Source organism: Carassius gibelio, chromosome B14 (genome assembly GCF_023724105.1).
Source record: "Carassius gibelio isolate Cgi1373 ecotype wild population from Czech Republic chromosome B14, carGib1.2-hapl.c, whole genome shotgun sequence".
NCBI lineage: Eukaryota > Metazoa > Chordata > Actinopteri > Cypriniformes > Cyprinidae > Carassius > Carassius gibelio.
In genome coordinates this window covers 21,288,134-21,303,770 of record NC_068409.1, presented here as the reverse complement: position 1 = coordinate 21,303,770, position 15,637 = coordinate 21,288,134, and the positions used below count along the sequence as shown (strand labels likewise).

Genomic DNA, 15,637 nt, shown 5'->3' with positions numbered 1-15,637 from the left:
GAGAACTGAAGTCATCGGCGAGCGTGTGAAGTAAGACTTGATTTATTCAGCCATTATTTATTCACATCTCTTATTAAGGTCTTCACTAGGTGGTGGGATGTCTGCAATATTTATACAAGGAAAAGATGGATGTTTAAAACTCACAGTGGAGACCAGACATGCAGAAAACACAAAAGATGCTTGAAAATTGTTTTTAATATAAATCATGCATACGAATGCATTTCTTAATAAAACTAATATTTCCATTAATTTCTTTTAAAAAGGGATATACTACCTGAATATCTGAAAATGGCAAGATTTGTAATGCTTTTGAGAGAAGTCTCACCCAGGCTTTTATTTGATTAAAAAAAAAAAATACAGTATTGTGGAACATTGCTACAAATAAAAAAAAATATTTTAATATAATTTTAAAATGTAATTTATTCCTGTAATGTTAAAGCTAGATTTCAGTGTCACATGTCCTTTGGAAATCATTCTAATATGCTGATATATTAATACTTAATTAAATAATATAATTATAATAAATGTAATTAAAACTGATTAATGATCAATTGAATGCATCCTTGATTAATACAATGACTCATTCTTATTATACTCGACATTTTTGGCTATTACATAATTCTTGTACCTTTATTTTTGTTATTCTGTAGCTTTGAAGACTTTGCTTATGTTCTGCATTGTGAAAAATGGCAAGAATGAATCTATCCAAACGCTGTATTGTGTGTTGTGAAGAATGCAGTAGAATGAAGTTTGAAGGACTCTCACTCATTGACGACTTTGATGCCGAGGGATCTGGCTGAACCGATGATGCTCTTGACAACGTTCTGCATAGAGATGTCTCGCAACTTAAAGCTGTCATCCTGTGATTTGACCTGTGCGATCTCATATACAGCCCTCACCGTCACCATACCTGCGATCTCATGCCCTGAGTGGAGGAACATGGGGGAGGGAAAAGAGAGGAACAGGTGATGAGGAACAGTAGCACAGAAAGAGAAACCAGCAGGAGGTGTGGTTGGCCATGATTGAGAAAAATGGAAGTGGAGATGGAGTGAAGGGGAGAGGTAACGGAAAGAGAGGGGAAGGGGAAAGAGTGGGTGCACAAGAAAGAATAATTGAGCTGGTGTGAAACGTATGAAAATGAAGCAAATCCATAATTCTCTTTTTTTAACATGCCACCTTCACCGCAGCGCTCCCCTTAGTAATTGCACAGCTCTCCACCAGTGCAGCTCATCATCAATATATCATCAGTCAAAAAATTCAATCTGAACCAAAACACCCTGCAGGGGGAAGTCTGTCCATTACTGAAACATAAGGCGGTGGCGAGATATACAAATTGACTGCTGAGCGATGGAAGGAAGGATGTATGGCCACAGCGGCCCTGACTGTAATAGGTCTCTCTTACCAGTCTTTCCGGCTCCTTTTTCAATGCCGGCGGCCTGTTTCAAGAAGTAAGACACAGTGGGCTGCCCAATTTTCAGGTCATACGTCCTGTCCGACTGGAGGAAAGAAAAGAAAGGTAAGCTCAGTCAGACACATCACGCCCATTCAAACTATCCCAGGTCATTTTGGTGGATTAAAAATTAGAGAAGTAAACATACAAAGATATGGGGTCGGTAGGATTTCATGTTTTTTTAAACGCTCACCAAGGCTGCATTTATTTGATCAAAAATGCAGTAGAAACCATCATATTAAATATAATCAAATTTTATGAGAACTATTTTCTATTTGAAAATGTTATTGATTCCTGGGATGGCAAACCTGAATCTTCAGTCTTCACGGTCACAGAATCCTTCTAAATCATTCTAATATGTTGATTTGCTGTGGAATTATTATCAGTTATTGTTAGTGCTGAGCTATTAATAATGGTTCTTATTATAATCAGTAGAAAAAAATGCTGCTTAATATTTCAGAAACTGTGACACATTTTACAGGATTCTTTGATAAACAGAACATTCCAAATTTATTTGAAATCTTTTGTAACATTATAAATGTCTTTACTGTCCCTTTTAATCAGTTTAATTTTATCTCGCTAAACAAAAACTCTGAATGGTAATGTATATATTTGTATCGTTGGTAACTATGTTTGTCTAAAATGCTGTGACACAAATGTCCTATTCTAGTCTAAAACGGTCAACAAATTATTTGCTTTAAATTGCCATTAAACTTTGCTTAAATTCCCCATCTAGCCTTTTTACTTAATAATACAAAATGAATGATCAAAATGAATTTATATTTACATAAAGGTTTACATGCATTCAATGGAAGAAATATCCCAAAACATAATGAATAAATTATAAGATGTGTAAAATTTATATAAATAAGACAAATAAAATGAATTAAACTTTTCCATGAAACTAAAATGCTTGGTGATCACTGGCTGTCAAGTTTAGTGGCAATTTTGCTTGGTTTGTTTTCTTTCAAAGAACCAATAGAAGTTAAAAAAAAGTTTTTCCCTTTGATATCTTCTCATGCTTAAGGCACAAAGTGAACCAGGACTGCAACTGTTGCCCCCTCAAAACAGAAAAAAAATAGAAAAAATAAGATAAAAAAGGTGTATTCACTAGAAGCGCATACATTAAAAAAGCTGTGCTTGCCATCAAAAGAAAAAGAGAAAATGTAAATTAAACCCATGTTGTGTGACTAGCAACCAAATTAAGTAAAATGTCGGTGTCATAAAATCATTTAAAAACTACATAAAAAATGATAAATGAAGCCTACAATATCTGAGAAAATCCTTGTCTACTGCAGGTAAATGTGCAGCATTATGGATTGCAAGTTGAGTTTGTTTTTGACGATTATCTGGCGAGACTGCGGGGAACAGAAGGTTATTTTCATTTTCGGATTTGTGAGCATCAAGCCATCGCTCTCGGTCTATCTGTCTCATCGCACATAGCGGGTGGTATCACTAACACTATCCTCTTCGACAGCGAGAGGAGCTAAAATCCTATAGCATCCAACAGAGTCTATGGAGCCTGACAGAACCTCATTGGCATCCATAGACTCTGACAGCCTCTCATAAACTCAGAGTCGAGTGAAACCAGACACACACATCCACACCCTCCGTTCCCCCGGCACACACCCTCCACAGTCAGGCCTGCCGAAACCAAAGCTTTAAGGCAGGGATTAGTCTGCATAGAGAGGCTCAAAACAATGAGTGTGCAGCAGACAGCTTAATGGGACAACTGGGACTTCACAGGCAGTCTGACTTGGGGAGACAGCCTGGCTAAAATGCATTGCAGCCATCCGGCTCAAGCCTAGAGCAAGTATTGTGCTGCAAACTCAACCAGAATATTCTCCACACCCCCTGGAGCTAAAGATCACGTAGCACAGGCTAATCTTCAATCCCTGTCGAATGCTCATCAGTATAGTGAGAGGACGCTAGCTTTAGGGCCTAATCTGCCTGTAGGATTCAAAGAATGAATCATAAAAAAGTATTTTTCCTTTTGTTTGGCAATGGAGTTTTATATTCCACAAGTTCACCCAACAAATAATCATTCTGTCATCATGTACTCAGCCTCATGTCCTTTGAAACATGCCTGCCTTTATCTTTTGTGGAACATAAAGACAGTATTCATAGCAGGATGCCCAAACTTATATTTTCCATGCAATGGCCTGCAATTCAGTACACGAGTCATTTGGACTCTTTTTATTTTGCTCTTTTTCCTTTTTGGAGCTTGGTTATCATTAACTTTCATTGTTGAGGCTTTCTGAAGAATGCTCACAATGTTGTTTCACATACAAAACAAAGAAAAATCACGAGAATTAGTAAATGATGTCAATTTTATATTATAATACTATATAATACTGATTAACTAACTAAATAGTGGTGTTCAAGCATCAATTATTATTGCTCATCATACATGTAGAGACTTGTAGGACTGTTACTAATGATTATTTTGTTAATCAAGTAAATTAAAAATCTGATGATTAATCAAGTAATCTGAAAACTCTGACGTGTAATCGGATAATTATAATTAGTCTTTTGTAGTAATTAAAATAGACTTAAGTAAACAATTGTCTTTAAAATTACTTCAGATACATAAAAGCAATGAGGCAGTAATAATCAGGTTAAATAAAGTATCAAATACAAGTTACCATATTGTTTAATTTAACAAAACAAATGTATTGTTTAGATTACATTGTAACAAATGAGTGCAGAGGGCGCCAATGGCCTAAAGATAGTTTTTACGCTTTACTGCACAATCTAATCCTTGTTTAATATTTACTAAAATACATTTAATTCAAATGTCTACTTAATCTTTAATATTTGCCATTTCTTTAAAACAGAAATGCTACAGCCAAATCTTGAATATGTCGATATCAAAATGTGTGAACTCAGAGTGAGGGTTTATACTTTTATTTTGAAATCGCAATGAAGAGCTAGCATAAAATAGATATTGATGTATGATCAAAGACAGTCTATGGTATGATGCCTGTTACTCGACACGGCAAAATGCAATCAATATTTTAGATATTTTAGATATTAGTCTAATAAAGATTTACAATTGGATATGTAACTTGTATGATTAAACTGGACAGCTGGTTAAGAAGAGTAGTGCTACATATCTAAACAATCAGACATGTAAATACAAATGAATAAAAGGTATGTTGTGATTGTAATCTAAAACTAAAACCTTTTTATCAACTAAAAAGCTCAAATGCAAATTTATTTATTTTTTTAAAAACTTACACAAAAATTAAAAACAAGTGTGGGCTGACACATTACAATTACTAAACCTAAAATATAATAAATAAATAAATAAATAAAATGCAAAAGCACACAACAAAACAGAAAGTTCGTATTTAATTAAATACTGGAAAAAAAACTAATTCAACAAATAAATAAATACTAATAGTATATTTAAAACAACATTGGTAATGAGGGACAACAACCACCGCAGCTTGACACTGCATAAGCAAACTTTGCATAGATGAGCACAGCTCACAGACTTCAGAGTATGTAAAAAGTTGTTATTTATTTATTTATATTGTAAAAACATGAGAAATGTTCAAGTCAACAAGTCAAAAATCACAGTGAGCTGTTGCATGTGCATTCAAAGAACGAATGATGAATGACAACAGCATGAGGTGCACATTTTCCTCTCTCTCTCCCTCAGAAAATGTCTTGCATCTGGTCCTGGAGCGAGAGCTGATGTACCTGCAGAGGAGTGCCAACAACAAAGGCTGACAATTCCCACCCTCGGGCAACCACGGCTGACAGGACAACACAAAGGGATGAGCTAGATGAAGGTGACATTGTTGCTGAAGATGTCTAGTTCTACTTTATGCAACAGAAGTCTCTGAATTCAAACTGTGGCAGAACTGGACCACGGACATTCACTTAATCGGCTCAGAAGAAAAGATTATGGGTTTGGGTTCTGACTGAGACTGAGCATTAGACATGAGCCAGGGACATTAAAACACCCCAGACTGGATTGGATGGCAGTGCCCTAGCATAATGCGCCCATATAATTTCCTCACAATGTCTGCATCGCCGTCTGAACTGCCACAGCATCACCCCATTTCGACTTACAGACACAGAGGAAGTTTATCGAAACTGGGACTTCCAATTGAAATCACACAAGAGCTTTTCAACAGTTCGGTAATGTAAAAGAGATGGAGACCTGTAATGAGAACTCTCATTTCACGCAGTCGTGCCACTTTAAAATATGTGAGCAATGACCCCTCCATAATAAAAAGCCATTCCTCACAAACTTCATAATGGGCATTTTGCTCAAATGCCCCTGCGCTCGGTCGTCGACTCGGCAAGCATCACTAACAGCCATCAATCCATCTTTATTTAAAAGACTGAGAATATGAGGGGAAAGTGCTAGACCTCTCATTTTGTTACAGAGGGCGGATGAAAAATGGGAGAGACTTGATTAGAAGAGACAGAGCGATCGTACGAGAGAAACAAAGACTAAAAGGTGTCAGGAAAGGCTGCTAATGCACACAATTGAGGGATCCATCAAACGGTCCCATTTCTCCGAGAAACCTGGAGTTGGAGTACATTTACAAGATTTGCCTTCAAGCATAAAAGTGTGTCCTTGACAGAAACATTATAATAAACGTGCTGACACTCCCTGAGAAGGTGAACGGTGAGATAAACCTAGGCCAGATGAACATTACATACGCCGCATCAATGACTATTCCTTATTTACGAGTCACGCTCAGATTGGGAAAGCTCTGTTCTTCTGTTTAATCCACTTCGCTCAATACCTTCATTTGATCATAATGTCAGAAGAAGGCTTAATCCGCGCTTTGGCATTCGAGACGCATCTGATGCTGTTTGCTAATGCGCTTGGGATGCGAATGTAAACGAGCGCCTCAAGGGACTCATAAAATGAGAAAACAAGCGGCAAAACAAATGAGAGCAAGATTGATTGAAAGCAATAAGGTGTATTATGAGGCCCTCAAGACTTCACATCTGTGACTGATTGGTGTTGACATGAAAACAGTATTCCTAATGAGTGGTTACATTACCTTCACGTTGATCTTGATGGGAAGAGGAATGCCTTCTTTGAGCTCTTTGGTTTTCTCATTGAAGTCTTTGCAGAAGGCCCCAATGGGAATTCCTTTCTGGAAATGAAGGCATAGGAAAAACATTCAGAAAGGTTTAGACCCACACACATTTTAGCCCGTTATTCACTGTGGCATTCTTTTGATGAATACCAATAGCCATTTAGAGTGGCTGCATGGTGTCAATCATTCGATAACTCATTGGTGCACTGTGAATGCCTCGGCATGCTTGGATGCCTGCGTGAGTGAGTGAGAAAGCGAATGAGAGAGGCTAGTGGAAGCCTATTTACCAAAGGGTGTGAGTATGTGTGTGTGTATGTCAAAGTATGGCAGTCATCATGCCTCTGAGATTCCAGATAAATTAGATTCTCTTTCCTGGCTCTTGCCGGGCAGAAAGCTAAATGTATAGCTGACATTAAGTCAACATTGGCTGCCATTTCTCCTGTGCGGCTTCACCAGAGCATGAGTGTTTTCTGTGGGTTGACTGCGGAGACGGCTGCTAATCTTTAATCTTATTACAGTTGTAAAAGTTTTCCTTGAACTTGAAGGATCCATTGTGACTGGAACAATTGTTTCATCCTGTGGTAGATGTTACAGAGATTTATTTAGCAGTCGGAACTATTAGGAAAGGGCTGCTAATGCAGCTTCAAAGAGACACCACACTCAGGATCTCCCTCAGTTAATGCACTGACCGTTTGATGCACATGGCATTGATAAATGAGTGGCATTAGATCTTTGAAGCATCCACTAGTAAATATATCAATATGGAGAACTGTATTAGTGGACGTTTCGGAGTTATGTCTGTGAAATTATTTGTACTAATTACTATAAGATGGACATAAAATCTGGTTACTAAGTCATATTAACATACAATATCATTCCATTTGTGATCATGTAATTGAAAGATGTCTTTCAGGCAAAGGCTACATTTATTTGATCTAAATACATTAAAAAGTAATACTGTGAAATATTACAATTTAAAAACATGCTATTTCGAAATGTCATTTATTCTTGTGATGCAAAGCTGGAATTTTAGTATCTTTACTCCAGTTTTCAGTGTCACCTGATCTTTCAGAAATCATTCTAATATACTGATTTAGTGCTCAAGAAAAATTTATTATTATCATAGTTGAAAAATAGTTTAATACAGTACAGTTTAATGTTTTTGTGGATACATTTTTTTTTCAGGATTATCTGATGAAAAGAAAGTTCTAAAACAGCATTTGGAATAAAAAAAACTCTCTATGAACTTTATAAAAATATCTTTATGATAACGTTTAATCAATTTCATGCATTTTTGTTATTTAAAGAAGTATTAAAGACTCTTAAAAAACCTACTGCCCCCAAGGCAATAGTGTCTTTCACTAACCCCTCTGTATACATGATCATAGACTGCTGAGCAATTATATTACTTTTTTTTTTCCCCCAGAGGCATCAATCAAGGATTTGTGGCATTTAAAAATCATTAGAAATGTATATAAATGGAATTTGGATGGAAGCTAAGTCAGCATGACAGGATTAACTGAAATGGAATTCTAAATTTTGCACAAACTGTTATGCATTTCAGATAAACAAACTTCCCTGAACAGCGTGTTAAAACAAAATGAACCGAGCATAGTCACTTTAAATAAGTCAGACCTTTCCTGTGAGTAGGCAGTTCTTGGCCAAAATAACCTTAAAAAATAACAGACTTTTTGGCAAAGTCAAAGATACATTCCTTATGTGATATACGGGCCAAGATAAACAGCACCTTTTGGTGCAAATTAAATTTGCAAAGAACTTCCTTCAAAGCACCATTGAGCCTAACTTTTAAATACTGTTGCAATCTTTTCAGATCAGTTAAAGCAAACATGTTTTCCCTTTTAATATTTCTCCTTAAATCCAGAGGAATAACTGTTCAGCCACTACGTTGCATAATAATGAAAACATTTTCAACACTAATGAAATGAAAAACAAAAGCCCCGGATGGCAGGCAGCCCATCTCCCTCCTGACTTGCTTATTAATAGTAATCCCATGTCAACCCACTAGCATCTCCCCGAGCTCTGACTTCAGCGAGAACAACAGATCTAAGTAAACAAGAAAGGCGGTGGGTGAATCCTAATTAAATATGGATTAATATTAAACCTAGGTTGTTAGGAGAGCCTCAAAAACCCTTGGGCTGTGATTCCACCACACTTCTACTTCGTTTTTTTCCAACCGCTGCTTTATAGCTCCCTTTAAAGTTGTTGTTTTTGGTCTGAAAGAAGTTCAAGCAAAGCCACTGGGTGATACAGTATTGTTCAAAATAATAGCAGTACAATGTGACTAACCAGAATAATCAAGGTTTTTCGTATATTTTTTTATTGCTACGTGGCAAACAAGTTACCAGTAGGTTCAGTAGATTCTCAGAAAACAAATGAGACCCAGCATTCATGATATGCACGCTCTTAAGGCTGTGCAATTGGGCAATTAGTTGAATTAGTTGAAAGGGGTGTGTTCAAAAAAATAGCAGTGTGGCATTCAATCACTGAGGTCATCAATTTTGTGAAGAAACAGGTGTGAATCAGGTGGCCCCTATTTAAGGATGAAGCCAACACTTGTTGAACATGCATTTGAAAGCTGAGGAAAATGGGTCGTTGAAGACATTGTTTAGAAGAACAGCGTACTTTGATTAAAAAGTTGATTAGAGAGGGGAAAACCTATAAAGAGGTGCAAAAAATGATAGGCTGTTCAGCTAAAATGATCTCCAATGCCTTAAAATGGAGAGCAAAACCAGAGAGACGTGGAAGAAAACGGAAGACAACCATCAAAATGGATAGAAGAATAACCAGAATGGCAAAGGCTCAGCCAATGATCACCTCCAGGATGATCAAAGACAGTTACCTGTAAGTACTGTGACAGTTAGAAGACGTCTGTGTGAAGCTAATCTATTTTCAAGAATCCCCCGCAAAGTCCCTCTGTTAAAAAAATGCATGTGCAGAAGAGGTTACAATTTGCCAAAGAACACATCAACTGGCCTAAAGAGAAATGGAGGAACATTTTTGTGGACTGATGAGAGTAAAATTGTTCTTTTTGGGTCCAAGGGCCACAGGCAGTTTGTGAGACGACCCCCAAACTCTGAATTCAAGCCACAGTACACAGTGAAGACAGTGAAGCATGGAGGTGCAAGCATCATGATATGGGCATGTTTCTCCTACTATGGTGTTGGGCCTATTTATCGCATACCAGGGATCATGGATCAGTTTGCATATGTTAAAATACTTGAAGAGGTCATGTTGCCCTATGCTGAAGAGGACATGCCCTTGAAATGGTTGTTTCAACAAGACAATGACCCAAAACACACTTGGGTCTTGGTTCCAAACCAAGTCTTGGTTCCAAACCAACAAAATTAATGTTATGGAGTGGCCAGCCCAATCTCCAGACCTTAATCCAATTGAGAACTTGTGGGGTGATATCAAAAATGCTGTTTCTGAAGCAAAACCAAGAAATGTGAATGAATTGTGGAATGTTGTTAAAGAATCATGGAGTGGAATAACAGCTGAGAGGTGCCACAAGTTGGTTGACTCCATGCCACACAGATGTCAAGCAGTTTTAAAAAACTGTGGTCATACAACTAAATATTAGTTTAGTGATTCACAGGATTGCTAAATCCCAGAAAAAAAAAATGTTTGTACAAAATAGTTTTGAGTTTGTACGGTCAAAGGTAGACACTGCTATTTTTTTGAACACACCCCTTTCAACTAATTGCCCAATTGCACAGCCTTAAGAGCGTGCATATCATGAATGCTGGGTCTTGTTTGTTTTCTGACAATCTACTGAACCTACTGGTAACTTGTTTGCCACGTAGCAATAAAAAATATACTAAAAACCTTGATTATTCTGGTTAGTCACATTGTACTGCTATTATTTTGAACAAAACTGTATGTGGACAGATCTGTTAGTGGAAGCGGGAGTATGATGATGGGGGGTGAGCAGGTAGCAACAAGAATGAAAGCTTATGGCAGTGTACCGACATCAGACGCACAAGACAGTCAAACTGTGCCAAACAAAGAGGGGTACAATGGAAGAAACTGTAGTAACTGCACTTTGTGTAGTGCTTTTAATATCATAAGTGTGGCCATTATAAAAATGGGAATCTGTCGTTGGTTGAAAAGACAAGGCTTGAAGATGAAGATTACTCGGGCAATCTTTACGATATAAGCTCTGGATGACCAAGACGTTGTGTCTTTAATGGCAGATACATTCACTTTCGAGCACAGGCCAAATTGCCATTCTAGCTCTCTAAAAACCAAGATCTAATCATCCTAGATTCAAGCAGTCCAATTAAACTTCCTCTTTTCTCAAATGCGTTTGATAATAGCAGGGCTGGGAAGAACAAAATGGCTGCAGTACATCACCTTGATGGAGGCGTACTACCAACCTTGGACACTGCACATTATTTATCATCGCAGATGAATATTAAAATTGTTTATCGTATCAGTATCCTCTAGGATAAAGCAGCCATTCAAAGGTGAAGGTTCTGATGGAAGAAAAATGCTGGATGAATTGTGTGAGAAGATAACCAGTCATAAATGCTTTCTAAATAATCATGCTTATAGAACAATTTGTTATGAAATATGTTCTTGGGAAACAAACAGATCTCTAACAGGGGGAATAATTTAATAAAAACCCCTTTATCTAATATATGTTGTGCACGGCACCTGCATCCGAATTGTGTTTGTGATTCACAAAACATCTCCTCCTTTATTCATTCTTTTTTATCAGTTCTCCCACTTTGCATTTCTTTCATTATTATAACGTAAGCTTTCAGCTTCAGCAACTCTTTTTAACGAGATGGCCGCTGACATGGATGAAAGACAAAAAGAGTGAGAACAGATTCAGAAAGTAACAGTTGTTTCAGGCAGCTGAGGGGCACATAAGTGTGTCTAATAATATTGCATACACGTGTGCATATTTTCTGTGAGGACAGAGAAGAACAGTGTTTCGTTCGAGTCATGTCTCCTATGAGAGCAATAATGAAGATCAATACTAACATTCAGGAGGTCCGTTTGACAAAGCGGGTGAAAGGCTTCAGAGCGCTGATGTATGGAGAGGCCATAGGGGACCCGCATGAATAAAGAATGGATGCGTGAGGGCTGCGAGCTCATTCCATTAAAGAGAAGCAAAAGGAAAAGGAGCACGGTGGTGGGTTCAAGTGGTTCAATCACTTTATAGCAAAGCCTCTGAGGAGAAGGCATTAGAGGACAGTGTGACTTCCAACTAAGTGAAAACCTGCGTAATTAAATGCATGAATAAAAAAAATTAAGCAAATTAAAAATGTTAACAGTTCACATAACAAAGGAAAGAAGATGCTGGACAGAAGACTTCAGTGATGGGAACTGCCATATATATATATATATTATATGAAAAAGATGAAAATACAGCAAAATGAGGCACTTAAAACTCAAAATTAATTGCGTTATTTTATGCTTGTTTCTCCCTAATGCTGGTCTAAACTTGTTTAACTTCTGATAAATCTGCAAAACACAAAAGAAAGAAGCTTTCCATGGAATTTCAATGAAAAGCAGCTAAAAGGTTCCAAGCCTAACAAAAATCATACAAAAGTCAAAACAAACCCATTAAAGCAGTGTTATTTTGGTATTATTTATACACTAATATAGCATTTATTAATATTTTGATTGATCTTTTATTTATATATTTTCTGTTTTCATTTCAATTTGGTTTATGTTTTAGTAATTTTGTGCATGTCATTTTTTTTTTAAATGTATGATTTCATCATTATTATTCTTTATTTTTATTTTCATTTAGCCTTAATTTTTTTTTGTTTAATCGGAGTCATTTTTTGTATTTCCAACATATTTAATTATAGTTAGTAGCCAAAGCAACATAATTGATTTTTTTTTTAAGTTCATCTAATATTTGAACACTATTTCATATAATTTCTGCTTTTCTTTCAGTTTACAAAAAACATTTGATAGTTTTAGTAAACAATAACAACATTGTATTAAAGTGGCCTTTATGGTGTTACATTCAAAGTCACATGTAACCATCCAAAATCTCTGTGCAACTAAAAGAACAACTCCTTTTGTGTTCGAAAAAAGGAAATAATTCAGTCATAAAGGTTCGGAACAACTTGTAGCTGAGCAGATGATGACATAATGAAAAATTAAGTTTCATTGTAGAGTGGACTATCCTTCTATGATACATACAATAAAAAGGAAAGGATATAAAAAGAGTAAAGAGTGAGATAAAGAGTGGGAGAGAATAACTACAGTTTCTTTCAGAGGGCTCTCTTAGTGTGGGATTTAGAGGACACGGCTCTGCATGTTCCCTCTTCGTGCGCACTGATATGTAAGGTTGAGTGAAACAGAAGTGCAAAAAAGGGCGTGTGTACACAAGCATGACGGGGGACGTGGTCTCAGGGCAGAAGGCAGGATTAATTGCCCCTGGCACCCAAGGACGGGCAATTCATTGCCCAAGCCAGAGTCCTGAAAGATGGGGTTGAGATGGGGGGTGTAGAAAAGGGGTTAATTAAACTCTGCAGTGTGAGACACTCTAATTAATTACTTTGGTTCCCTAATTTAATGTGCTGAACTCTTCCCGTTTTATAACATTCTTCTCTATAAGGGTGTCATATAGCTGATTAGCCTCATACCCTTCAACCAGTCAAGCCGCCATGGAGTTGGAGACCTCAGGAGAGAAATGGGCGAGGTCTTGTAGTGGAAAGGGTCCTGCTTTTGGGTGCAAAAAGGATTAATGACCCACGGGCGATCACAGAATCTTTGCATCAGATATTGTGGAATCCTAACATGAAAGTTTGTCAGAATGGCTAATGGCTTTATCTTTGATCATCCCAAATTCCCCTGTAACCTCAAACACATTTCTCTTTTTTTTTTTTTTTTTTTAAGTACAAACAGTAATGATTAATGCGTTCAAAGCGAATGCCACAGGGCGAGACGTACCACTGGGGACACATTATTTTCGGGTCAATTGTACGGTGCATTTTTACAGCCAATATTGATAGCTATACCCACTTCAGTCAGAAGAAAAAAAATAACATGTTGCTCCTCTAGATGAGGATGCAGCCTCACCGTGTCCTTGAATATGAGGTGTGCTACCTTGAAATCGGTTTATTACAGCAGAACAAATAGATTTATTTACGGATATTAAAACGCAGGGTGAAGGTCTAAGACACAGCATGAGGCTCCGCGGAACTGAAAAGTTAAAAGGGACAATGAATGCTCTGAGGGAGCCGTATCTGTGCCGATGTCTAACGTCTGATGGAAATCAGCGAGTGTGAAAAGATTTCATTAAATGTATGTTATTAAAGTAAAGAGCCCAATTCCTCAGACCCACTCTTTAGAGAATTAAATCGCATCAGAGGATGTCTTATCTTATCAGAGCTCTGCAACATTGGAGTTGGTTAATCAGGAAGACTGAAAATTAACCGAGTATCATTATCAGTTGAGCCAAGGTTTGGTTTAATAGTAAGATTTATAGATATTTCTAAGTTCCAGAAAAAAAAGGAGGACTTTAAGGTGTGGATTTATGAAAAAAAAAAAAAAAAAAAAAAAAAGATCAGTATATCAAGCCGTGCACTCATTTGGAGAATCTTTCAGGCTACAAGAGAGATTCACTGTGGCTATAGAGCATGGGTGGTGTCAGCTAAGAGCTCTAATGCATAGCAGATGGATGCAGTGAGGAATGTCTTGGGATGAGCTTCTGCCAGTGCACACCTTAGGCACCAATCAGGCCCATAACATTTACAAAAGGCATTTTTTAAAAAGTCTTTACCGATTTTATGGGGGAGAAAGTGTTGACGGTGCACTGCTGGACTCTTGTCGTCTCATTTTCTCCATCGTTCTCACTCCCTCCGTGCTGAAAGCTAGCCAGATCAGAGTGACCTTCAACTACTTCAGCCCCACGGGGACTGAAGGGGCGATAGAGAGAGCGAGTGAGAGAGATGGCGATAGAGAAGGAGAGGGAGAATGGAGTAGTGGGTAGGGCTAAAAAAGGTGAAAAAAATATTGAAGGCAAGGAATGGAAAATGTCTGGAAACCAGTGGTGCGTATAGACGGCTGTGACAAGAAAGATGACTTTGCCTTCTCTATGCCTTTCTTTCCCATCTGGCTGATTAAAACTCCAAGATGACCCCTCACCATGAATAAATGAGGTGAACACTGTAAAAGAAAAAATACAAGAGAAGTAACCTTTGATTTCACATAGGCCACAAAGAGAATGGAAACTGGCCTGTCAGAGCAGTCGTGGGAGAAATTTTTTACAGATAATGAGATTCAGCTCAATCTCCTGTCACACTGGTGCTCTGATCATGCAAGAGCAGTTCCTACCTCAAACTTATTAATATTAAGTTTCCGCCTCAACTTTACTCCTCATTCTGCAAAATTAAAATGGACAGATGTGTATGGTCAAATCAGTGCATGTCAAATCAGATAGGGCTGATGTTGAACCATATTATGTTCACAGTTTGCTTTCTGTTTCTTCAGCATTTCATATTTTTTCAGCCCCCTGAAGTATTCATTATTTCCAACAAATGTCTTATCTGGGATGCCATGTTATATGATATTTCAAGAATTATGATTGCCTGGCTCACAGGAATTGATATAGAAAATCTTGTTGCTTCCAGGTCCAAATGATTCAACCTCAAATATTTTTATAATTGGCCCCAAAAGTTGCAAAAAAAAAAAAAAAAAGTTTCTAGGCGTGGGTGGTGTTGGAGCATACATCGAATCCATAAAGACACAAAAGATACTGACAAATATGTTTTGATCTTAAAGCATAAGCACTGAACGTCATTAACCATGATCTAAATGTGAGATATATTAACATTTCAGTTGGGTAAGCTACAACATGTTGATAAATTTAAGGGACTAAATTGGAACTGTCTTTCTACAATACCTAATAACACTTGTGCCTGACGAATGTCTTTTTATTCTAACACTGGGCAGATCTTATTTGTATTAGGCCTACAATACCTAAATATACGAGCATGGAAGTAGGTCTACGTGACCTGTTTCCAAAAAATAAATCTGCTTTTATTAGACCACTGATGTGCCTATACATGATAAAAATTTATTCTTTAAATATTAAATTTTACATACAGCGATAAAAAAATAGTGC

At 37.2% G+C, this 15,637-nt stretch overlaps 1 protein-coding gene across 2 annotated transcripts in view; it reads right to left on the bottom strand.

Annotated features, from left to right (window-relative positions):
- The window catches only part of LOC127971876 (39S ribosomal protein L11, mitochondrial), a 31,754-nt gene that overhangs the window by 727 nt on the left and 15,390 nt on the right, over window positions 1–15,637 (bottom strand). For both annotated transcript variants that reach the window (XM_052575153.1, XM_052575154.1), the window contains exons 3-5: window positions 6,484–6,579; window positions 1,403–1,496; window positions 766–925 (exon numbers count right to left, since the gene is read on the bottom strand). In XM_052575153.1, coding sequence (XP_052431113.1) covers window positions 766–925; window positions 1,403–1,496; window positions 6,484–6,579 — 350 coding nt within the window. The remainder of the gene's footprint in view (window positions 1–765; window positions 926–1,402; window positions 1,497–6,483; window positions 6,580–15,637) is intronic.